This window comes from Poecilia formosa, unplaced genomic scaffold (genome assembly GCF_000485575.1).
Source record: "Poecilia formosa unplaced genomic scaffold, Poecilia_formosa-5.1.2 Scaffold202, whole genome shotgun sequence".
Lineage (NCBI taxonomy): Eukaryota > Metazoa > Chordata > Actinopteri > Cyprinodontiformes > Poeciliidae > Poecilia > Poecilia formosa.
In genome coordinates, this window is record NW_006800141.1 from 458,138 (window position 1) to 483,136 (window position 24,999).

The following is a 24,999-nucleotide window of genomic DNA, read 5'->3' on the forward strand; positions in this document are numbered from 1 at the left end:
TATATATATATATATATATGTCCACTGTCACTCAGGCACTAATCAAGGACGGGGTGAAAAGGGGGATCCCGGCTTTCCAGGTCCTTCAGGTTTACCAGGACCTCCAGTAAGAAAGTGCATCATAATCACATTGCAGATTTGTTTGTTATATGTTATGCTTTTACTTGTCTAACCTTTGCATCTACAGTCTACTACTCATTTGCACATTTGCTTAGGTTGGAGCATGCTGTTTTCAATAACTGCACAGTATATTGTGATGTAAATTAACCCTTACTGTAGAGAAGGTTATTCTTAGTTCTGCTATTACATATTTATTTTCTGTGACTCTACATGCTTCGATTATATGTCACTTTGTCGCTGGTACACTTGACATTTCTCACCGAGGATTGTTTTTTGGCAAAATTCTACCACAAAGCTGTGTCAAATTGTCCAAAATGTCTTGCATCAAATGCATATGTAAATAAATAAAAACATAACTAAAAGAAATACAAATAATGTTTTCACTATTGTACTGTATATGCAAGACTTTCTTATACTTTTTTATACTTTTTTAATGTAAAATGAATAAAAACATAAAAACATAATACCAACTTTGTTGGTATTGCAACAAAGTTGGTATTGAACTTTGTTGCAATACCAACAGTCAACCAAAGAAAATTTAGTTGCCACAAAATTTACAGATCCACTGGGATGATTACCTTGAACATACGGTTTAGACCTAAGCCTTTGAAACCTAAGTCGTCATAAGTAAAATTATGTTTATGTTTCGTCTGCTGCTTCCTTCATGATTCTAAATGTTATTATAGAAACTCTTGAGTTTCCCTGCACTACTTTGGTGAAAATCGTGTCGTTCCTCATTACTTCCTGGCCAGTCGTGAACAGCAGCCTGTTCACAACTGGCCAGTTTAAGTGCAGCCGGTGGAAAAGGGGCATTTGTCTGGGCAACTGCAAAACCTTGACACATCCACTGGATGAAACATTACTCGAGAGGACAAGTCTCCACTGCCCTACAGTCCTGTAGTGGCATGCTTCACACAACACCAACAAGTCCTTCGCGTTGCATTTAGTGATAAAAGCCTTGTGGGGCTCACTGCTCTCTGTTCTTGAGCTAATCTGAAGGTCACATGAAGTTTGACAGTTTGTAAGTATTGCCTCTGCACTCTATGCTCCTCAGCATCTGCTGTCCTTACACTATGATTACATTAAGCTTACCACTGTGTGGCTTAGTTGCTGTCCTCCCCTATCACTTGAACTTTGTTGCGATACCAATAGTCAACCAAAGAAAATTTACTTGCCAGAAAATTTGCAGACTTGTACCCAAGTTGTATCCTATTGTAATGTCATTGTACAATGTATGATTAAATGTTTTTTTGTTTTTCCTTTTCATGCTAAAGGGGTCTGTAGGTCTACCAGGATTCCCAGGCCAGCCGGGGCAAAAGGGAGAGCCATCCGGTAATGTCTCTCCAGGGCTGAAGGGGGAAAAAGGAGAACCAGGACTCCCTGGAGGACCCGGTCCAAATGGTTCTCCTGGATCTCCGGGTTTACCAGGAAGTAAAGGCACTCCAGGGCCTCCTGGAGAATTGGTAAAATTTATGACAATTTCTTCATCATAGGTATGATATGATTTTTGGTGTTTCTTAAATGGTGGGCCATCTGGAACAACTATCTAACAAGGTTCCTTCCCTCACTTAGTGCGAACGCCTTGGAGTAGAAGGAGATCCTGGGTTTCCTGGTCCACCAGGACCTCAAGGGAAAGAAGGACCCATTGGCTACCCTGGACCAGCGGGTTATGGACCTCCTGGTCCACCAGGGACCAAAGGAGACACTGGTGTACCTGGTCTGCCAGGAGAACCTGGAATTCCAGGTGTGAAAACAAAGGTCATTTCAATCTACATTAAAATCTAGCCACACAAAAGTACTCATAAAAGTTTCCTCCATTTTATTTGTAGGCCAAAAAGGCGAATCTGGTCATTTTCATACCCAAGGCCCACCAGGACCACAAGGATTTCAAGGACCGCCTGGCTTTGAAGGAAGTCCAGGTAATCACGATCAACTAGCTGGCTGTCTGAGTGCTTAGCTCCGGCTCTCACTATTTCCACTTTTATCACAGAAAATGTTATAACTTATATTCTGACAAAAAAAAAAAAAACCTCATCCAGGTGTTCAAGGAGTACCGGGTGTCCCTGGAAATCCAGGCAAAGCAGGACAAAAAGGAGAAAGAGGGGACTTGTTACTTAGTGGAAAGCCAGGACCCCCAGGGCAGAAAGGTAATGCACAAGGGATTTACAAGTTGCTCACATTTATACTCGGAAATTCTATTTTGTTATTGTATAATCCATGTTTTGTTTTTTGTTTTTTTTGCGATTGTTTAGGTGATAAGGGGCTGCCTGGCCCTCCAGGTGCTCCAGGTTGGGGTTCACCTGGGCAGTTTGGTCCACCAGGCCCTCCTGGTGCCCCCGGAGAAAAGGTCAGAAGTCTTCAGTGAAAACATACCGGATGGTATTTGTTGTACAGAAGTAGACATTCACACTCTAAAGCAATTCATTAGGTTTTTAAGGATAAGAAATAGAGGATAAACATTTCCTAAAGCTCTAAAGCATTTAGCAAGTAAGAAGCTGAACTTATATGACATGTATTTATTTTCTTTAGTGTAGCTATTTGATTCTACAGTATTGACTAAATAATTAGTCATGGAATTAATTATCCCATTTAGGGTGACAGTGGCCACGGACACCCTGGTCGTCCGGGTCCTCCGGGACCACCTGGTGAAAATGGAGCTCCAGGGCCTGCCGGCGATCCTGGAATCCCTGGTCTTCCAGGAAATCCTGGAATAATTGGCAAACCCGGGCCTCCAGGAGAAAAAGGTAGCTAAGAATTTAAAGTTTAAAAGTACAATGATGATCAGGACTTCTTGATGCAGACAAATAGTGTTTTTTTTTTCTTGGTTTTTTTAGATTAGCATTCATCTGTTTTTCACATTGTTTCATTCTTCCTGAAGGAAGAAAAGGTTCTCTTGGCCCTCCAGGGCTTCCTGGTACCAAAGATTTATGTATCGGTTTGCCTGGACCAATAGGACGTCCAGGACCGGATGGACATACAGGAGATACAGGTAAAACCTATATGAACCTAGAGTCCTTTAATACAACATTTAGAAGAAGGTAATGTATAAGATGTGACAAATACATGAGATGTCTGGTTTGTAGTTGTCTACCCTTTAACTTTAGATTTCTATTAATAATTATCATTGTTTTATTCTTCCTTTCATTCCCCAAGGAGCTAATGGCTCACCTGGAGAGAAAGGTAATGCGGGTTTACCTGGATTTGGTTCTCCTGGCCTTCAAGGTGGTCCTGGACCCTCTGGATTGTCAGTTCCGGGTCCACATGGGCCTCCAGGGCAGAAAGGATCTCGGGGTCGAGATGGCTGGCCTGGTCAAAGAGGTCATACGATGGTTTACTTTATCTTAGTCTTTCCATCTATCCGTTTCTCTCTTTGAATATGTAGGTCCAGTCTCTTCTAAAGCTATTCAAACTGCTTGATTTATGTTTTCTAAAGTTTGTGTTTTGTGTGATATATCAACACAAACCTGTGCTTATTAGGAAAAATATACTGTTTATATACTATTTACAAAAAAAAATAATTAAAAGTAGCGCATGCATATGTATTCAGACGCCCTTTGTCATTTGTACAGAACCTTTTTTTAGGGCTCATCTAAGTTTGCTATAAGCTTCCCAGCAAATAAAATCTACAAAATCAGTAGTTGAGCTTTTAATCTCTTGGATTGCCTTTCTACTAGTCTGTTGAATGGGTTCCCAGATACATTAAGTGTCTGTTGGCTGCTCTGAAGGACAATTCTTTCACGCTATAAGGGTTGGGATTCACAGTCTGATGCTGCACTTTGCCATCTTTTTTTCCCCCAAAGAATTATTCTTTACTAAACCTGTTTTGTGCAGCATGCAATTGAAAAACAACTAACGATGCCATTAGTTGCAAACCTGGTGCATGTCATGTCTTATTTGTCCTCAGGTTATAAGATATAAAATGTATTTTAAAAATATTTTCTTGCATAATAGTTAATTCCATGTGTTATTTCATCTACGGATGCTTGATCCATTAAAGTGCTGTGGAAAACATACAGTGCATATAAAGCAGAGTTTTTTCACCCATTTTCACTGACATCAAAATGTATTTTAGGACAAATAGGAGACCCTGGATCTGATGGTATATCTGGACGTGGACCAGACGGAAAACCAGGGAATACAGGACAACCTGGACCAAGAGGTAAGTGTTACGCATTAAATGCAAACTTTCATCAATCAGTCGTGTGTTTAGATTACAATGTTTGATGTACATCTTCAAAATGTATCCCCATGTTGGTAGAGATTTGTTTATGGTTCACAAGCTAGATTCGGTCAAATTCCTTTGACAGGGGACCCAGGCCCAGACGGAGCAAGAGGTCGTCAAGGACCCCAAGGCATGGTGGGGGACCCAGGTGTTAGAGGCCCTCCAGGACTTCCTTGTCCAACACGCTTCTACAATGGGCCTCCGGGAAACCCCGGAGAACCAGGTTCCCTTATTATAAGAGTTTCTCTTCCAACTATAATTTCACAACCAACTGCACTTTCAAGATGATATTGAATAAAATATGATTCATGTGATGAGCATGTTTTGTTTTTTTTTTTGTTTTTTTTGTGAAAATCTGTTGTTGTTTTTTTCAACTACGTGAATGTTAAGATTATTCTTGTTCTATTTCTTTTAGGAAATTCTGGATTACTTGGTCTCACTGGCGATCCTGGAAGACCTGGACCAAAGGGGCAGAGAGGAAGAGCTGGACCACCAGGGGATCTGGGGCAAAGAGGTCCACTATTAATTGCCATCGTTTCATCCCAAATATTCTAACACACTGATCGGAGACCTGACCTGTCCCGTGTTTGTTTGAGAGCACAGGTCCTCCTGGAGAACCTGGCGTTGATGGCCAAGCGGGATCCGAAGTTAGGCGAGGACCAGATGGAGCCCCGGGAGATTCTGGTCATAAGGGTCATCCTGGTAAGAATTTCTCCATTGAAGGAATCGTGCCAACGCGACAAATTAAAACCACCGTCTTCTAAAAATGTAAGCCTAGATATATGTCTTGGCCTTATTTCTCACGGATATTTCACTGTTAAACTGAGAAATGGCAAGAATTTTCTTGTTTCCTAATGAAGTGCAAAAACTGAAAGAAACTCAAATCACATTTCTCATTTCATGCAACAGTAGATTCATAAAGAATTTATTCTTTGCTGTTTATTATAGCAGAGTAAGAATAAAATCAACTAAATATTATCATACAAGAGTCATTTCATTGTTCTGCTCACATTTTACATATCACCCTAAAAACTGTCTTCCTAAGCCAATAAAAAGGATTTTCAAAGTTTTATCCTATCACTGGTCAAATAAAGTTAGCAGCACAATAAAGTCCAATACTTAAACCAAAGCGAGTAGAAGCAGAAATGTGCTGGTTCCTTAATGCGTAATAAATTATAAATGCCAAATCTTCAGTAAATAACACCCCTGCAGCCACCATAAACATCCCCCTGAATTATTCCTTGGGCAAAACAGAAAGATCTAAACTTCTCCCCGAAGAGTAGTTGGTTTAGCATGTGACAATTTAATATAATGTAATATTCCTTCCACTGTTATATGTTTTGTTTTAGTAAGAGGAGTAACACTGTTGAGTCTAACAAGTTTGTAAGATAAATTGTAAAATGTAGAAATTACTGCTAAGCTACCATTTTTTTTTTGTTTTGTTTTGGGTTTTTTGCTGCTGTTATATCAGAATAGCTGCTTGTTTTAATTTCCACAGGGCTCAAAGGAGTGAAGGGAGATCCTGGAATTCCTGGAAGGCCGGGACCAGATGGTGTTCCAGGTCCAACAGGCAGCAAAGGAGCTGCTGGAGAACCAAGCTATGTGTACGGACCACCTGGACCACCTGGACAAAAGGCACTCAGGCCTTAACAAGGATTTTTGATGATGATGCTTTTAGTTCTGCTTAGTAAAAATATGCAGCTGGATATAAACTTAAACAGAATTTGTGGGTTATTTTTTTTCTTTCCCTATATGCCAGGGTGAACCAGGGTCCAGCAGTGATGTCATGCTCAGGGGACAGAAAGGGGAACCTGGGATTGCAGGTCAAGTAGGTGCTCCAGGAAGCCCTGGAGCCAAGGGGAACACAGGACCTGATGGAAAAAATGGTTATTTAAACTGATTTTTAATACCACATGGGGGTTATTATGTGTTTTCCACCCACATAGTGCCATTTTTCAGAATAATTAAGTATCTATGTCACCTTTAATTGTAATCAAAATTCAGTATATATCAACCATAGCTTAACAAAAAGTAGACTTTGCAAATTAATGCCTGTGTCCCTTTAGCAAGCGCCTGCTCTTTCTCACACTCCACCTACAGATCATAATGCTACTCCATTATACCGTTTACAGCTGTTTTTAGGAGCTTTGCATTAAGAAGTCGTTTGCATGATAACCTCAGCAGATGTGTAGTTCTACCGGGCGATTTCTAATTGCTGCTGCTACTCTGAGGTGTAGATGTGTGGAGGAGGAGCGGGGGAGGGTTTCTCTGAGAGGTGGAAGCTCAGGTGGGGACGGCAGCTCCAAGGAAGAGCTTTGTGCAAATAGCGGTGCTTTGGGGGAGCAAGCGCTTAGGCACCCCCGAATGGTTGCCACGGGAATTCAAGGATTCCTCCAACATGCAGGAAAGGACAACAACAGAGGCACACCAGGTGTGTTTTTGATGGTGGAATAAGATTAAAACAAATATGCCGCTAAAATAAAGTTGATTTTACACCGTCCACCCCGTCTGTAAGTAAGTTGTAATAAATTTCACTTCTTATTATTGTTTTGAAAGGGGGGGATATTATGGAAACTCAACGTCTTTGAATTTTATATTATCTTAATAAAACTCATACCCGAGCGTCAAGCATCGGAAAGGGTTGGACGTTCTTAAAGAGACAGAGGCCATATATGGAAAATATTTTCATAGCAACTGAAAGTAACATTAATTTAATTGTAGCATAGAGTAAAACACATAATCCCCCCTGATAGTCCATTTTGTTTTTCTTTACATTGTGGTTGTATCTTAAATCATTTTCATCTTCTTCGTTGTCACTTATTTGTCTTTCCCATTATGTGGTTTAGGTTCCCCAGGATTTCCGGGTCTAATTGGTTCTGATGGTCCTCCCGGAATAAAAGGACACATGGGACCTATTGGACTACCAGGTACCATGTCATATAACCTCAGGACACGACAATAACACAGATGCCAACCAACCTAGTAAAATATATCTTTACTTATATTTTACTGGACAAAACAAACTATTACAATTTCTTTAAGTCAATGAAGAAAAAACTGAAATAATTAACCTTTGCACCAGAAAAATCTATTTAAGATAAAGAAGATTCTTGAGTCTGTTGGTCTTTTTGGCAAAAATAGCCTATCAGAAACTTTGGGACAAACTCTGACTTACCGATTTTACTTTTAAAAATTGTGTCAGCAGGTTTGAAGCTGTTTCAGGCTTTTCTTTAGTCTCGTCTGGGTCATTGTAATGCACTCTATACGTCTGTCCAAAACTTCCCTGGACCTGTGGTAGTCTATATAAAATACTGCTTCCAGGCTCCTGACTAAATCTTCCAAGTCTTCTCATGTGACTCCATGATTATTGAAGCTACATTCAATCACTGTGCATTTCGTAGTGGACTATAAATCATCTGACTGGGTTCCTTTAATCTGCTTTTGTTCAGTGTGCTTTGCGTGCTCATCCTCTGTTGGTTGAAGTAATTATTCCCTTTAATCTTGAAAGGTTCTGGTTCCATCCTTACTTTTGTCTCCTCAGGCATTCCAGGCCCAACAGGCCATACTGGGCAACGTGGTATAAAAGGAAGCCAGGGACTTGATGGTATTCCTGGGCCGCCGGGTCAAAAAGGGGACACTGGTAACAAAATCCATCTTTAAGTCTCTTTCTTTCGCCGGATACAAGTTTGCTTCCTTTGAAGCTCAATCTTGATTTAATCTCTCCCCTTGTAGTTATAATAGGAGGAGCACAAGGAAGACCTGGAGATCCAGGCCCACCAGGTGAGTTACAGGTCAATGAATTAAATAACTTCAAAAGGTTCCATTTAAAATATACGTACTTTGCAATAGTTGAAAAGTTCACACAGAAACATGACGTTTTACTTATGGTTCATTGACGAAGGATCAGAGCATCCTTTTGGAACATAAATTGACCCCATAGGATGATCTATAGTAAAATCACAGTCCAGTGTGAATATGCATTACTTCAAGACCAACGATTGAATGGAAAGGTTTTGTTAGTCAGACCAATTTTGGCTCTAAATTTAAACTAACTGAGTAGACTTGATATGTACTGTAAATAATGTCACAATGTAGAAGGCAAAACAATTATTGAGGAAATTAATGCTTTCTTAGTTTTGAGTGAATTAGAAATCCATAATCTTTTGCATATTTGAATTTTAATCTATGCATCAATTATCACAGTAATGGACATTTTAATAATTTAATTTAATAATTCAAGGTATCTAGAAGGTGCCTTAAATGAACACAATAAATGTGATGTTTTGTTTTGTTTTTAAGAATTTATTTTATGTCCAAAGCATTGTAAATAACCATATTAACAGCTGGTGAGTGTCAGTGGTTTGCCTCAGCTGTTTTTTTTTTTTGTTTTTGTTTTTTTTCTCTTTCTTTAACTCAGGTCCTCCTGGGGATGTCGGTCCGCCTGGTTTGCTCGGCAGAGGGAGTCCGGGACCAGAAGGGGACAGGGGAACTCCAGGTCTACCTGGACTTCATGGTGAATCAGGACTACCAGGAAGAGAAGGGACTTGTATTCCAGGACCTAAAGGTGATCGTGGATTCCCTGGCAACCCAGGAAACCAAGGTGAGCACGTTGAGATGGAGAATTAGACTTATCTACATTTCTCAGTGAAGAGATGCCATCTTTGTCCACAATCTTTGTGTTTTACACAAATATCACTTCATTTTAATATAGGCTACCCTGGTCCACCAGGCCCTCAAGGTCTCAGAGTATCAGGGTCAAAAGGAGACAGAGGAGAGCCAGGGTTCCCAGGAAGCCCAGGTTTTGGTGGGCCCCCAGGAAACCCAGGCCCTCAAGGACCATATGTAAGTGATGGTAACATTTGCTTCATCACCAGACAACAAACTTTAATTTAAAAATCTGTATTAATATATTTTTTTATTCATTAGATAAATGTAACAACTGAATTCTGTTTTTTGCTTAGCTCCTAAAACTCATTTAAATACTTGTGTTTCTTTATTTTTCTAAAAGTCCAGAATATGCTGGAAAACTTTCTGTGTGTTCTGCTATTGTGTTTCAAGGAAATTGTAACTAAAAGTATTTCTTCATGACTTCAAGTCTAACCTTTGACTTTTTCGGTCTCACAAACCTTTTTAAGGGTCCACCGGGTGTAAATGGATTCCCAGGACTAAGAGGAGACCCGGGTCCCTCAGGGAGACATGGCCCCCTTGGTAATCTGTCATCTTTCAACCGCAGACAAAAGTGTGATCTATCACTGCAACAGAATACTGGTGCACAAATGATTTATGTTCCAACAACTGTGATGAAATGGTTAGAGCTTCAAATGCTGGAGCCAAAGACAAAAAAAAAAAAAGATTTATGAAACTTCATTTTTGCTTTTGTCTGCAGTATCTATGTAAGTGGTGTTTATGCAGGAGGTTGTGAGAACAAACTAACTCTTTGAAAATATTGTCAAATTATATGCAATAGGTGACAGAGGAGATCCTGGATACAGCCCAGGTCCATGTGGTCCACGTGGGCACAAAGGCTTCCCTGGACGCCCGGGTCCGTCAGCAGCCTTCATTAGCAGAAAAACATTTACTCAACCTAATCATCCTACACTACCATCCTCAGTGTTTTTTATTTTTTATTTTCTACAAATCACTTGTTTTCTCCTGCTGTGTACTTCAAGGTCGCAAAGGTGAACCGGCCTATGTTGACAGGATACACGAACCAGGACCTCCTGGATTACCTGGTCCTAAAGGCAATCCAGGACTTCCAGGAGCGATTGGGCCACCAGGATCACAAGGACCGCCAGGTGAACAGGTTTATGATTCTATTGTCCAGCGAATAAGTAAACAGTGCATCCATTTTAAGACGTCTGTTTATTTTAAGGGGCGAAGAATTATGTAAAATCGACTTTTTTTGTGTTTTATGTCATGTTATAATGTTATTCAGGGGTGCCTAAACGCTTCCTCCCATTATTATTCAAAACCAGCTCTGAGCTGTTTTAAATAATAATAAATAAATATGTATTTCAATAAGTAAGTTGAAACGCGTTCATCTCGTCTCCCAGGACCACCTGGCGTCAGAGGACCACATGGAGTGAGCTCTCCTGGTCCTCCTGGATTCACTGGCCACACAGGAGACAAGGGAAAAGCAGGATTGCCAGGTTTGTTTGTAAAACAAGGTCCAGCCTTTTACTGTCAGTGTGACCTGATAAAGTGGTTAATGAGTGTATTCACGTCCTTTTAACTCCTCTCTTAAAGTTTAGCTAATTTTATTTGATTGTGATTTTTATTTATTTTTACATCAGGTTAGGTCCAGCTGTGAGAATCTGCACAGACATACATGGAAAATGCCTAAAAAGTTTTCAATTACAGTTGCCTGAAATACGCTCCTTAGGTCAAGTAGGCGGACCAGGAATTCCCGGCCGAAAAGGACTGAGAGGTTTGCCTGGGAGAGCAGCTACACATTACACAGATGGCTTTCTGATTGCCAGGCACAGTCAGAGCATTAAGGTCCCCGACTGCCCTCATGGCACCAGTCTCATCTACTCTGGTTATTCCCTCCTCTTCATCAATGGAAACGAGAGAGCTCATGGCCAGGACCTTGGTACGAACATAAAGATCATCATATCCATAAATAACGTGGACTTCACCGATCGCAGTAATCTGGGTTTTCACTTGGGTCACAACAAAACATTTCCTTGAATGTTTTTTTTTTTTTTTCTAAATTCTCAGGCACCATTGGAAGCTGCCTCCCTCATTTCTCCACCATGCCCTTCCTGTTCTGCGACACAGAAAGCACCTGCCGCTATGCTTCTCGTAATGACTACTCCTACTGGCTGTCCACTGATAAGCTCATGCCCGCCAACATGGTTGCCGTCACAGCTGATAAAGTTGCCCCCTACATCAGCAGGTCAGACAAGAGTATACGCACACACATTCAACACAGCATTGTTCTGAAAATAATAATAAAAATAAAAAAATATTAGTTTTTTTGTTTATCTTAAATATATAGACTGTAAAACCAGAGGGTTTTATACACTATAAAACAGCACATGAACTTGCTTTCTATTATTTCAGATTAAGCTTTTCCTCTTTTAGTTATGATTTCCTAAATGGCAATAAAGTGACAGTTCGTTTCAAAGCATCTTTCTTTAAGTGTCTATCAATAGTTTTCTGGACTTTTGGACCATTCCTCCAAACAGAACTGGTTTAACTGGTCAAGTTGGCAGGCAGCCATATTTAAATATTTTCTATGGTGTCCCGAAATTTTCAATGGGACCTAAATCAGACCTAATTAAGCATCTAAAATGCTGATCATTTTAGTGAAGTTTGTCTTTATACAGTTTTTTTTTTTTTTTTTTTTTTTTTTTACAAACTTCTTTCATCTCATCCCAGCTTTCCGTTTTCATCTGTGATTTAGGTGCTCAGTTTGTGAAACAGCCTCCAAAATCATAGCTTTCCATAGCCAGAACACTCTGATTCCTGAATGTCCCAGAGGTTGGGAGACCCTGTGGACTGGTTACTCGTTTATAATGGTAAGAAAGCAAAGATTTTAGCTCCCGGATAGCTCGATCCCTTAAGACGCCGTATCCAGTTTTTTAAAATTATTATATCTTCCAGCAAACCGGAGCGGGAGCAGAAGGCTCCTCCCAACCCCTGATGTCTCCCGGGTCATGCATGGAAAATTTCCGCCGAGTGCCTTTTATTGAGTGTCACGGCAGAGGCACTTGTAATTACTACCCTGATTCCTACAGCTACTGGCTAGCCTCCCTTGACAGAAACAACATGTTCAGGTAAACTGTTTAATCAGTGATAAATACTTTATCAAGTATTATTTAGTTTTTTTCTCTTTTTGCCACATATTCTGACAATCTCAGTACAATTTTATACCAGCTCCTGAGAAGATTGACTTTTTTGTGACATGATTTATCCATGTCGCTTCAGGCCATGCTAGCAAATATTCTCCTTTTTCAAGTAAATTATTATTTCTTGTTTATTTTCCCTGTGTCTAACAATGTTTGTTTGTTTTTTCACTCCTGTAGTAAACCGGTTCCCCAGACTGTGAAAGGATTTTCTCTACAGAGAGTCATCAGTCGTTGTCGGGTCTGCAGAAAATCCTGAAACTGTGGCACTGGTGCAAACTGGAGAAGATGTTTAAATTCACAATTTGTGAAATAGATGGAATAATTTTAATAACATGTATTGGTTATACTTTTAAATATTTGTTCATTTTACATTTGTATTACCATCATCTTTGGTGATCATTCTGTATATTCTGGAAATGCACTAAATCTTATAATTCTGTGCTTCAGCACAATGGGGAAGTTAATACAGAGTTGGGTTTTTAATACTCTTTTTTTTTTTTTACTTTAGCTTTCATTTTCCTTTTCTTTATATAATTTTCAGAATAGGTGTTACAGACAGACCGGACATTTTTTTGTCAAAACAAACCCAAACTTTGACAACTTTTGGCATATAAACCCACTACACAGCCCATGTTGTAATTTTCACAATATGTTAATTAATTTTATCATGTTTTTTTTTTCCTTCCAATAACACTTTCACAACACTGACTAAAATTTATACTAATAAAAACATCCTTCCTTATCTATGGCATGAATTCTTTCATATTCGAGCTGTGATATTTTATTTTAAACTGTTCTTTACCTTAAAAATTCAACCCTTAAACGTGGTTGGAGGAACATTTGAACCAGCACTACCTATAGAAAACAGTTGGCCCCTAAATTCTTGGAACCCTTTAGCTGATTCAAAATAGCTCTATAGGGTATATGGTGTGTATACCCTGTATGTATCTACAGGGTATATGGTGCACATAGATAATGACTTCAATTCTCCATGAGTGTAAGGTCATGAGGCCGCTGAAACTAGAACAATTTGTTGGACTTTTGCCATTGATATTCAACCTGAGCATTAGTAAACAGATTGGTAATCTTTGTGGTGCTGCTTTAGAAATATTTGCAAGAAATTTGGGCTATTTTTTTCCTCATTAAATCCTTTCCTAAATGTATGTATAGAAGAAAAATGCACACCACCCAGCATGTTTTAATTGTGCTCCTGGTGCTAATTTCAATATTTGACTAATTTAAAAAAAATAATAATAATAATCTGCAAAAGATTGCAGTTCTTTACTAAACAGCAATTCTTTGAATCAGGTGAGTTAGAGCAGAGAAACATCTAAAGCAAGGGCTGGTTTCTTGAATATTAAGATATTTTTTCCTGGTTCATTATACCTGAATTAAATGACGGCTGATTGCCAGGCCTTTGCAGATGCTGATGGGGTAAGTTAGACCATTTGAATTGGGTGAGCAGAGGGATATCTAAAACTGGTAGGAGACCAGTTCTTCAGGACTGGAATTGGACAACCACAGGCTAAAGTATGCAGGGCAGTGTACCTCAAGGACAAGGGCTGGGAATCAGTGGTCTAGAGTTATAGTAATCACATAGAATTTACTGCAGTTTTACTGCCCCAATGTAACCTCTTCTAAATCAAACTCCCAAAGCCAGACATGCTTGTAGGAAAGGCTAACTCTATGCTAATTAAGTTGGACTGCTATAGCAATATCACAGTGAGCATGTAACGTTGCTACCCTGTTTTATTTACTGTATTGTGTTCACTGTCTAATGTTAAGTAAAATATTTTTTTTGTAAATATATTTGTGAGGCAATAAATATGTAAATCAAAAATGAAAAAAAACAAAAAAAACAGGGAGTTATTAAAAAGCAAAATGCAAAATGAGAACAATAACGAAGAGATAAATTGTGGGTGCTAAAGACTAAAATTTTACTAGTAATTCATGTGTGATATTTTGATTGATTAGTAATAAATCTTTTCAATTTTAATTTTGTTGCATTTTAATGGCACATTAATTCAGTTAAGTGATTTATTCAGTGAGCATTCAACTTATTTCTTTTTGGGGAGGGGCGGGGGGTCTTAAATGTGGCAGAATTGATCCTCCATACTTTGATCTGTGAACACACACTTATTATAATATCTACCAGAATTATAATAAGTAGATGTGAAAGTGCAGATTCTATTCAACTAAAAAAAATGTACAGCCAAACAGCAAAAACTATCAGAAAAAATAACCACAAGCAAAGCTTTGTGATGCACAAGTAACAAATTATATCCAAAAAAATTGCTCAATATAAATTCCTTAAAATAACAGCTAGATAACTTATAAGTAATTACCTTTGTGACATGTTTTTGTTGCCGATAGGGATGGAAAAGTCTTGTCACTGCTTGATGTCAAACTCAGATGGCTCACCATAAATGACACAGATTTTCCTTTGATACTTAGATGTCATAAACATGATGTGCTTGCCTTGGAAGTGCTATGTTCTTGCTTTTTGGTGCACAAATATGATGTAACTTACACCATGACTGAAAGCATTCCTTTGAATTTCAGCTCGTTAAATGGAGCATGGAATATAGCTACCTTTATGACTCATGCTGCCTGCAACTCTCTCCAATCCCTCTTGAAAAATACTGATGGCAGAAAACGATATAGTCAAAAATACTGTTTCTGACTCTTAAGGACAAACAAATGTAATTTCAATCTGAAGGTAAATATTGTTTTTAAAGAAACCATCCTTATCTGATACCTTTAACATTTATCCACAGATTTCAAATTTGGCCTAACAGTGCCTATTTTAATATTACTGTAGCTTCCATGTAATATTTCTCTACACATTTTACTCTGAAAACTATCACTAAAGTGGCATTCCAATGCCTCCATACGCCACTGTCCTTCTTGTTGAAAGACGTAAAGTGTTAGAAGCAAAATGGCACCATACATCATCAGCGACGTCTTTGTTTAAGCACTGCTGTTTGGCACAGACATTTTTTTCTGCATTGATCGCGCCGTCAGAAAAACAAACAAACTGCCTCATAAGTTTCTTTACAGGAAAAACAGTGAACATAAGAACATAAGTTGAAAATCTGTGATGACCAGAATTTCACACTCACCTATATTACAATCAAATTTCGGGATAGCGCATCAAAGTCCTTCTCTTTAGAACCTATATTTCAAAAATGTTGAAAGTCCTACGACAGCAAGAATGTTGAAAGTCTTATGAGGGAAACACCTCTTGCTTTAGATTGCCTTCTGCAGCCTTGATAAGATTATTCTGCTCCCAACAGCGCACTTGCTAATTGTTTAAGCAGTGTGTATCGGAGTTCTGCACACTACAATTGGGTTAGAATGCCAATCTGTTGAAAGGATGATGCAGCTCAAGGTTGTCTTATATTTGAAGGGCACAGTGCTTTAACGTTTTCCCGCCCACCTGGAAAGGTGCATACCTTTAATACTGCAAGCCCTCACATACAGCAGTCAGTACTGTTACAAATATTGGAAAAGTGTAAAAGTGTATGTAACAATATATTCAGTAACTTGTTCATTTATATCAATACTTAGGAAAATTTCTAAGGAGGAAGACAAAACAGTATGGGGCAAATAGGAGCTGGAAAAATTGCAGAGGAGTGTAAGGAAGAAGATGGAAGCATGAATCCAGTATCAATCATGTCTCGGACTAGTGAATATTAGTTAATTTTGTATTAAGTACATAACACCATAATGTGTATGGTCCAGCTAAAATAATCTTGTCCCTGGAAAGCCTGTCAGCTGGCCTGCATCTATGAAATCCCATTAAAATTCATTGCAGTTTGTGGATGTAAATGTGACAGAATCTGACAATGTTCAAAGTGTTTTAATCATTTTTGCATGGCACTGTACAATATGTGAACTGTAATATGATTCTTTTGTGGCATCAAAAGGATTAAAACAGCCACACACACACACACACACACACACACAAATAAAACACATAGTTACCAATTTAAAGCATGTACAATGGCAAAATCATTACTCCCTTCCACAAATACGGCTTAATTTAGTCGCGTCACAACTGTAAAGTTAAGCAGAGCAGAAATTCCATTAAAGACATCACCAGAATAAACTCACCAGGGTGCAACTAATGATAAATTGACCTCTATGGCCTTTAGATGTCCAACTGCTTCTGCACCGACGTTGATTTGACTTTATGGTAGAGAGAGACGATAACAAAATCATTGTTTCCTTCACGTTAGTGTCATTAAAGCGTTATCTTACATGAGTGAACGCAGCACTTTGCGTACAGGGATTAGCTGTCAGATGTTTTTAAACATTTCGCAAGATACACTGACGAAAAGATCCGGATGACCTTTAGTAACATGGTCAGATTCCTGGGGGGTTATGTACACCACAGCACAGACAAAGAACATGATGGTAAAAATGTCCTTATTTAGAGTTTTTGTCACCCCTGTAATGGCTGTCATAAATTACACAGTATGCACTTCAGTGGGCTGATAGGGAGGAACAGAAAGTTAAAGAAGCTTCTGACGCATCACCTGCACTACACGCTTCTCCTCCCTTTATTGGGCTTGATCTCTATAAAACACAGATCTTGCTGTGTTGTGAGCATCAGTTGAAAATTCTGTGGCGTCTGGCCGAGGAACCTGCTTTCACAAAGAAGAAGCGAATAGATTTTTCAGTGTTAAGATGGCCTTGCTTCTGTGTATTTTTGGCATTCTGTGTTTTGCATTACGCACTGTAGAAACTAGAGAGATTGTGGAAAGCCTACAGCTTCTGCAAGACTCGCTGCCGCCGTTTGACAAACCGCATGACTCTCTGGTAAGGTTTTATTTTTCTTTCATGTCATGTCGCCTTTTAATTGGAGGTTTTGTGCAGAACTAAATGAAATATTTTTTTTCTTCAGAAAGCAAATCCTAGCCAACAGCTTACGTCCCAATCAAGTTATTTTCTGACTCTTAAATATTATTAATTACTGTCAAACTGGAGGTTAGAAATTGGTCTCAAATAGCTTCTCATCCCTTCTATTTACTGTAAAAACAGCTGCATGGTGTACACTTAGCCAGGTACCCCTGTCTTACTGAGGTACAAGTGAAAGGCTGTGACATTATAAATAGTTTCTTACAATTCTATTCATTCGAGTTTTGTTTTTCTTTTATAGGAATCTGAGAACAGACTGAACCTGTTGAATGTGATTCATGAACTCTCCAAATTTGAAAATGGAGTTTTGCCTCAAGAGTTCAAAGAAAAAGAGGAAGAAGAGAAGACTCGGAAGCGTGAAGCAGAAAGTGACTTGACAACTCGCAGACCCTGCAGAAAGTACTACTGGAAATCCTGGGCTGCTTGCTAATGTCCTCCTTGTTTATTGCAGTGGCTCAAAAATTGGATTTCTACAGATTTTTTTGTTTTGTTTTGTTTTTTCTCAATCAAGATGACGTCTCTTTTCCCAGCTGATAACTTAATTTAGTTCTGTTATGTGTCCTGGAAGGAAAACATGTACAATTGACCGACATTTAATAGTAACTGCCACCAAAAATTAAAACAAAATAGCACCATTACAGTCGATGTGTGAATGTTTATTGTTGACGCAACAAGTGTTGCTTTTCTCCTGCCATGAATGTTTGTATAAAATGCCGCCATAGAGATACTGCTGTTGCAACTCAGGAAAACAGTACTATGTGGCTCTTCTATACAGTAGAGCTTAACAACCAGACTAGCTATAAATGGTTAGTGACATAATACTTTGAGTTATGTGGACTGAGACATATGATATGCATGAACTAGTTGATGAGACACAACCTGGCAGCTCTGCACATTTTGCGTCAGCTACTATATGCATTTAAATAAAATCAAAAATGGTCAAGAGTGTTTAGGGATTTTTTAATAAGACTCCACTTTTCTGGAGTGATGCAGAAAAGAAAAAAAACTGTCTCCATAGTGTCGACCTGAAGATAAAAGTCTAATTATTGTGTCAAGAATGTGTGAGGTCAGTTGAGATGTTAGCTCCCTTTTTCCTGACTCTAGACCTTGACTATTTATTTTCAGTTCAGTTCAATCATCTGGACAGATTCAAACTCAGCTACATATAATTCGACGACAGGTAGAAAACAACAGAGCCATATTCAGGTCGTTAAAACCGTGTGTGGTTACATGTCAGCTGCTATAGAGACTACTCTGGACTGATGAAAGCTACAGGCAGGTAAGTTTGTACTTTGGCTTTACTTGCTTCATACAGGTGATATTTGCCTTTGACCCGACACGGTTTCAAGTGGGTATTTAAGGCTTATTGTAAAACTTTGGTTCATTCCACCTTTCTTTTGCCATCAGAAAAAAAAAAAGCATAATCTTCATAATTAGCAGATGTTAGAATATGGGGTTCAGAAGCTCCAGTACTAAGCATAAAGATCCTGCATTCGCAAAGCCTTAAGACAATGTTGGATCCGTTATGTAAGCACACCAAAGATTTTTTGGTAAGATTGTGTGTTGTTCCATTACACCACTAATGTGAAAGGCTTATGGTAGTGTTTATTTCACATCATTGCAAAAACGTCTGAGTGATTTAGATTCTTTAACGACAACTTCCATATTCTTAACATTCCTCCTGAAACTTGCTATGCCTGCAGTTGGTTGATTTGCAGATGACCTTGATTGCGTGTGCCTGCAATGTCTAGCGTAGATGCTCTTGCGTTGAATTTGTAATGACCTGGAAACGAACACTCACGGTGGACGTGTTGCTGCAAAGTCCTGTTCGTCCTGCCTGCGCGAGAGACGTCACATGAGCCCCGACAGAGAGCCGAAAACACAGCAGACCCTGTTGATGGCCAGCTGTGCTCTGCTGACCTACAGGCATAAGTGATTTGTTTAATCGTGCATCTGTTTAATGAAAAATCAAACACAATATGTAACGTTCATTTAGCCATTAACTCACCAATGCATGCTTTGGCCATTTTTTCTCTACTCTGATGCAACTGTAGACCCTTTTGCAAAATAAGTCATTGTTCTTGTAAAGCCCTGAAGATATCATATGAATGTGATAATGTTTTGTTAGGAGGTATATTGAGTGTATTGATCAAGCATTTCTTTCATTCAATATTTGGTGAAAATAATTCATTTTTAATGCCCGAATATGTGCTAAAACTACTTCATTTTTTAAATAGATTTCTGACATGATAATGCCTCTTTAAGTGCGACGCAATGCATGATGGGAGTAGAAAGTTCATGACTACACACGCTGTACGTTTGAGCCAGGTTGCACAACAGTAAAAATCTATGTGAATTTTGGAGGATTTTTTCAAGGGTCCAACATTCTCATTCATGTGGTCACTAATCAGTATCGTTTATCTGACCTTTTTCCACATAGATGTTTATCAAATCAAGAAGCAGCTGCTTTGAATTTGTTTTTTTTAGGCCTCAATGTCATTCAGTTAATTTTAGCAAATCAATTCTTCTCATCCCCTGAGTATTTATGATTTGTTATAAAATGACCAACCACATCTAAACATGGCATCATATACATCATGTACATCCTCATACATATTGCTCATGCATTCCGTTTTTTGTTGTATATTCTTGCCTGCATTAAATTGCCCTGTAGCATCAATAATTCTTGCACTTAACAATAAATAAGCATGAAGCTCAGCAGAAAATAATACGCGTTAGGACATTTCTTTTGAAAAATGTCCTGATGTGTGCTGTGTCTGAGCTGCGTACGCATGTAAAATGAAGACAAATTTGCAGGGAACTGCAAAAAAAAAATAAAATAAAATCATTAACATAAAAAAGATAAATTACTGAGAGAACATTTAAGGGAAAAAGTCAGAAGCAGAATAGATGCAACATGTTTAAACTGAAGGCAAGTTTGATGTATTGTGAATGTGGACCGGGAATAAAGATTAGCAGAGTGAGAAAGCAGAGGAAGGGACGGGATGACAGGCATAAAGAGGATAAGCGAGGAGATGAGAGAGGAAATTATTAAAGGAACCGTGTTGGAGCAAAACCGCAGTCAAAGCTTAGCTTGGCATCCTTTCTTTCCTGAGGCTACAGGGGTTCAACAGGACACTTTTCATGCTACAGGAACCACTTCCAGCACATGCTGGAGAGCTCGTTTAACGAATTAATAGCACATAAGTGTGAAAAACACAGAGCTTGTTATGTTGTGGAGAGGTTGAGAAATCTGTGTGGGTGTAGTAGAGGCTTCTCTACGGTCTGAATAAAGTGAACCAGCGGAGCCAGCAGGTTTAGATTCAGCCCTATTAAAAGTGAAAGCTCATTTCATTCAGACGTTTATTATCACTCTCAGGCATTTGGATGGGAAATAACGACCCAGCTACATCAAAGGAGCATAACTGAGTCTTAATTGAACACAGGCTAATTATTTTTAATGAGCAGCACTGAACGCCCTACTTCTAAGTAGGAGTTCCCTCATTCAGATCCAAGTAGTGTGAGGAAAAAAAAAGAAAGAAAGAGACAAGTGGGATCCCAGAGGCACAGACAGGCACATTTCAAAACAAAAAGCTCAAAAGAAGAAAGCCAGAGATGGGAAATGAATGTTTTTTGGGGGGGTTTCTGCTGCACACTCACGAGGCTTTAGAAGACAAACAAACACGTGTTAAGAAACTGAACAGGGATCTCTGTCATTGTATCTCTCTCGGTGAATGCAATATCCATTTCATTTTCTACGAAGGGTAATTGGCAATTTGTATTATGATGTTGGACACAGCAAGAAATAAGCAAGATAATTACCTTGTGAACTAATACCATTCACACATAAAATCTAACCTCTGAAACAGTAAACGCGACAGCTTTCTGGAGACGGGGTTTTACTGTCACAGAGAAGCTGTAAAATGTGCCAGCGTTGACCTTTGGAGTCCCAAAATACTTATTCTACAAATCTGCCATGTTAGCACAGTTGCTTTACAAGAACAAGTTGAATATAAACTTTTATAGAACCACAAAAAGGGACATTTCAATATGAGCGGGGATATTTTCCAAATAGATTGTTTGTCATTTAATATTCTGAACGTTTTGTCACTTATATGACAGATATATAAAGCTTCAAACCTTCCATCGGATGCTCACAGTTTCTAGCAGTGGTGCAAAACAAACAAAACAAGAAAAACACTCTGACACTGAATGGCAAGAAGATGAATCAGCCACTTAAAGATGATGTGACTTGAAACAGAAATTAAAATATTTCACATACATTTTTCACAGACCTTGTAAAATTGTCTGCATTGATGTAAACTGTCTCCAGAAATTGAACTATTTCTCTCAACTTGGCTTATTATACTAATAAAATCATTTACAGTTCTGGACAGATGTATTGATAAAACTTGTAAGTTGGAGCTGTAAAAATAAACTAAAGTGAAGATGACAGTACAAAAACAGAATTATCTGAGCTTTGATTGTAGTATGTGTAGTTTCTGAAAGTATCTTTCACATTTTGACAAACCAACTCGTTGCACGAGGAAGGAAGCGTTTTCTAAAACTGCTCCAGAATCTTTTTCGCAAGAAACTGTCCTAAAATGTCTTGTTATGCCAAAATTATGCAAGTGCTAATTAGGCAAGTCTTGTTATCCTGACAACTGTCTGACCTATAGATTGCCATAGAGAGGAGCATCGTTTGTCACTCCAGAGATTTTGGCGGACAAATAAGACATTATTTTATCATTACACTTTGCAATTAATTTTTTTTCACAGATCATAGAGTACAAAATAGTTTTTTGTTGCATTAATCACTGACTATATCACGTTTGTTTGAAACAGAAGAAAAGCAGCAGTCAGTGTTGTGTTCTAAATTACTGCCTAAGTAGGAGTAGCAAGTACTGGATATGAAGAAGCATAATACAAACAAATTGTAAATTAAAGCATATTAAAGGGGGAAAAAAAGCTAAACAACATTTATAAATCAAACAGAAAAAAAATTGATCGCTTCAACAGTTTCTTTCAAACTTACTCTTGTTAGGCTTCTTGTTCACTTAGTCTCTTTCTCATTGAGAGCAGACATTGTCTTTCTGTATGCAGGCTTGTACTCGTCTTTGCTCTTTGCTGTGACCGAGGGAAACTCCAAAATAGAAAAGAACACATCAACCTCCCTACAACACACACACGCACACACTCCTGCTGTTTCTGCACTGCAGCCAACATGCAGGAGAGAATACAAGAGACGTCCGAAAAGCCAGGGGAGCATTCATCCTCCTCCTCCTCCGTATTCTCCTTGCAGAAGACACGAAAGGTCTGTTTCCATGACAACAGAGTATTAAGGGGGGAAGGAGCGCCATCCTAAAATGACACATTGGATTTTGGGGTTGGTGAGAAGATAAATCCTTTCTTGTGAGTGATACGGGTCGCAAATTGTATTTGTTGAGATGTTTTTTTTTTTAATCGGCGCAATCAGTGGAGCTGCTCTGTGAAATAAAATCTCTGTGTTTAAAAGAAAATAGTTTAATGTGTGGCGTCACAAGGAAAACGATAAAAACGTCTCTGTGTGGTGATTTATAGTTTGGTTATTTAAAGGAAAGTTTTGACTAATGTTTAGTGCAAGCGAGTTTGTTCTAAAGTTGAAGGACTGTTAGGCACTGTTCAGGTTTGTCACCGCTCTCAACCTGGAGTGTCGGCCAGAACACCACTCAGGCCAGGATTCAGCTCAGGACCAGACGTTAGGATGAGGTGCACCAGATGCTTAATGAAGACACGAGGCGGGATCCTTTAACTGTTCTGTATTCCAAACTGTATCACAGATATTGATCCAATGAACCTGGATGGGCATAAATGTGTGTCTACATGATGGTGTGTGTGGTTTCCTAGAATAAACAAAAATGAAGAAAATAAGTTCAAGGTGTCCTATCATTACACATCACACCATGCCATTATACCTTAGACAAACTAAGAAGGAAACCTCTAAATCAATATTTATAAGTAAACTAAGGCAAGTTAACTCCAGAGTTAACTAATAACCATGCCTCTGCTCCACTGAGAATAGATGTGTATTTTCAACACAATGCTCTATAATACACACATAGCAAATAGCTCGGACTTAGCAACAGATGAAATAATAGCAAACAAATAAACTTCAAATCACTCATTTAGCTGCAGTAAACACTCAAATATTGCAACTTACTCATCAATGGCGCACACTTATAAGGAGAACACACATATCTTGCAAGTCTTTCCCACGTGTTAGCACAGTGGTTCGGTTACCCAACTTCCCCACCAGATATCAGCAACGTTGGCTACGGCACGGTGTTGACGTCAGCACTGCCCTAACTGCGGTATGCCTTAAGGGACAAAAGTAATGCTGAACAGAAAACACATAATACAAAGAGTAATACTCAACACCAAACTTAAACTATATATAAGGGTCTTTTGAACACATAGATATATCTAAATAATGGGCTAATATTGCTCTAATTTCTTCTTTGATTGTTACTGGAATTTAGCTTTCATACCGCTTTTCTTTAATTTTCCAAACCGGAAAAGAACAGAGTTTCTTCTCTGTCAATTAAAGCACCTTATTGTGCAACAGTGTTCAGTAATTACAGTGTCAAATCCGTTGATTTTAACCCTTACAACAGCATTTTTCCACATAATCATCTTTAAACCAGAAGGAAACAAATCAAAAGTCAAGCCAAGGGTTTGTGAAACATACATGTGATGGAGGAACTACAGCGCGCTTTTGACTGGTGCGATTATCCGGCTGGTTGGCCGTTGTGTTACTCTGTCGGTGCGGTGATGTTTTCCCAGCCTGAGCAAGGTCAGTGAATGATTTGTGATAAAACGGTGTCTTAAAGATGGATCTTCACCATCCGCACTTGGCTGAAGTGCAGACGAGTGAAATGCGTGTGGAATTAAACTGCCAGTCAAGTGTTTTTCTCACCTTGGTTTGTCTGTTTCTGTATTAGTTTTGAAGTGTCAGATTGGGTGCTTTGTCTTCTTTTCACTGACAATAATGTCTTGCAATGCTAGCTGGTGTCCCAATTTAACACTGAAAAGTAATGCAAAGTTGTGCATCTAATGTCAGATCTCCTGCAGGAGAGGGAGGGGGCACGGTGTCTTTGAACCTGGCAACATTTGAAAGAGAGATACGGTAAAAAGATTAATCAATAACTTGCTGAATCAATCACTCAGAGGGTATTTTTTTTGATAACATAATCTTTATTCTTAAACAATCACTAACTCCATTCTGAATTTTAGAATCAATGCATATTTTTTTTTTAAATCTCACAATTCATAATGCATACATGAGTATGTTTGAATGCAGTGAAATCATCTCCAAACATAAAAATATTAAATCATATTTTCAATATTTCAAACAATTTCAATGCTTTTGTCCCCCTATCACACATCAATAAACCCACAAAAAGAAAAAAGTGCTTCGCTGTTTCTGACCGCCTTACTCACTCCAATTCTTTCACCAAATCGGCCCATTCTGCTGTCGGCTGACAATGTACATATCCAGTTTCATGCACTACTTTAACTCCACACACATATCTCATATACACAATATAAACGTCTGTAAAAAGATACTTATATGCTGGTCTTGCCTTTTGACTTTCAGTGTTGACAATCATAATGTACGATTCACAGTAATGCAGTATTGCAGGAGGTGAAGTGGAAGTTGAACTAATCTACCATTAGCTCTTGTTGGTGTCAGATGTGGGCCTGGATTTCAAGTGGAAGACCCTCCCAGATCCATGACGATGACATGCCCACCACCGCCGCTTGCTCTGTGCAGTTGAATGTGTGCTATTAACTGTACAAACTACCAACATGGCAACCAACAGCTTCCTCCCACATGTACAG

General features: G+C 38.7%; 2 protein-coding genes across 2 annotated transcripts in view; one reads left to right on the plus strand and one right to left on the minus strand.

The window, feature by feature from the left end:
* LOC103148321 (collagen alpha-5(IV) chain-like) overlaps positions 1-12,937 on the plus strand; it is a 22,738-nt gene extending 9,801 nt beyond the window's left edge. Inside the window, exons 23-51 of the mRNA XM_007567032.2 lie at positions 17-106; positions 1,395-1,583; positions 1,693-1,864; positions 1,950-2,039; positions 2,160-2,267; positions 2,373-2,467; positions 2,714-2,864; positions 2,999-3,109; positions 3,274-3,438; positions 4,193-4,279; positions 4,428-4,565; positions 4,758-4,856; positions 4,946-5,044; positions 5,841-5,977; positions 6,102-6,228; positions 7,189-7,269; positions 7,884-7,982; positions 8,075-8,122; positions 8,760-8,942; positions 9,054-9,184; positions 9,478-9,550; positions 9,810-9,884; positions 10,012-10,137; positions 10,396-10,491; positions 10,725-10,934; positions 11,063-11,240; positions 11,751-11,865; positions 11,951-12,123; positions 12,373-12,937. Of these exons, the coding sequence (XP_007567094.1) occupies positions 17-106; positions 1,395-1,583; positions 1,693-1,864; positions 1,950-2,039; positions 2,160-2,267; positions 2,373-2,467; positions 2,714-2,864; positions 2,999-3,109; positions 3,274-3,438; positions 4,193-4,279; positions 4,428-4,565; positions 4,758-4,856; positions 4,946-5,044; positions 5,841-5,977; positions 6,102-6,228; positions 7,189-7,269; positions 7,884-7,982; positions 8,075-8,122; positions 8,760-8,942; positions 9,054-9,184; positions 9,478-9,550; positions 9,810-9,884; positions 10,012-10,137; positions 10,396-10,491; positions 10,725-10,934; positions 11,063-11,240; positions 11,751-11,865; positions 11,951-12,123; positions 12,373-12,451 (3,525 nt within the window). The 3' untranslated portion in view covers positions 12,452-12,937. The remainder of the gene's footprint in view (positions 1-16; positions 107-1,394; positions 1,584-1,692; positions 1,865-1,949; positions 2,040-2,159; positions 2,268-2,372; positions 2,468-2,713; positions 2,865-2,998; positions 3,110-3,273; positions 3,439-4,192; positions 4,280-4,427; positions 4,566-4,757; positions 4,857-4,945; positions 5,045-5,840; positions 5,978-6,101; positions 6,229-7,188; positions 7,270-7,883; positions 7,983-8,074; positions 8,123-8,759; positions 8,943-9,053; positions 9,185-9,477; positions 9,551-9,809; positions 9,885-10,011; positions 10,138-10,395; positions 10,492-10,724; positions 10,935-11,062; positions 11,241-11,750; positions 11,866-11,950; positions 12,124-12,372) is intronic.
* Positions 1-22,481, minus strand: part of LOC103148284 (collagen alpha-4(IV) chain-like) — a 59,032-nt gene extending 36,551 nt beyond the window's left edge. The window contains exons 1-2 of the mRNA XM_016679094.1: positions 22,154-22,481; positions 3,316-3,426 (exon numbers count right to left, since the gene is read on the minus strand). The gene's annotated coding sequence lies outside the window, so the exon portion shown is untranslated. The remainder of the gene's footprint in view (positions 1-3,315; positions 3,427-22,153) is intronic.
* Between the last annotated feature and the right edge of the window lie 2,518 nt (positions 22,482-24,999).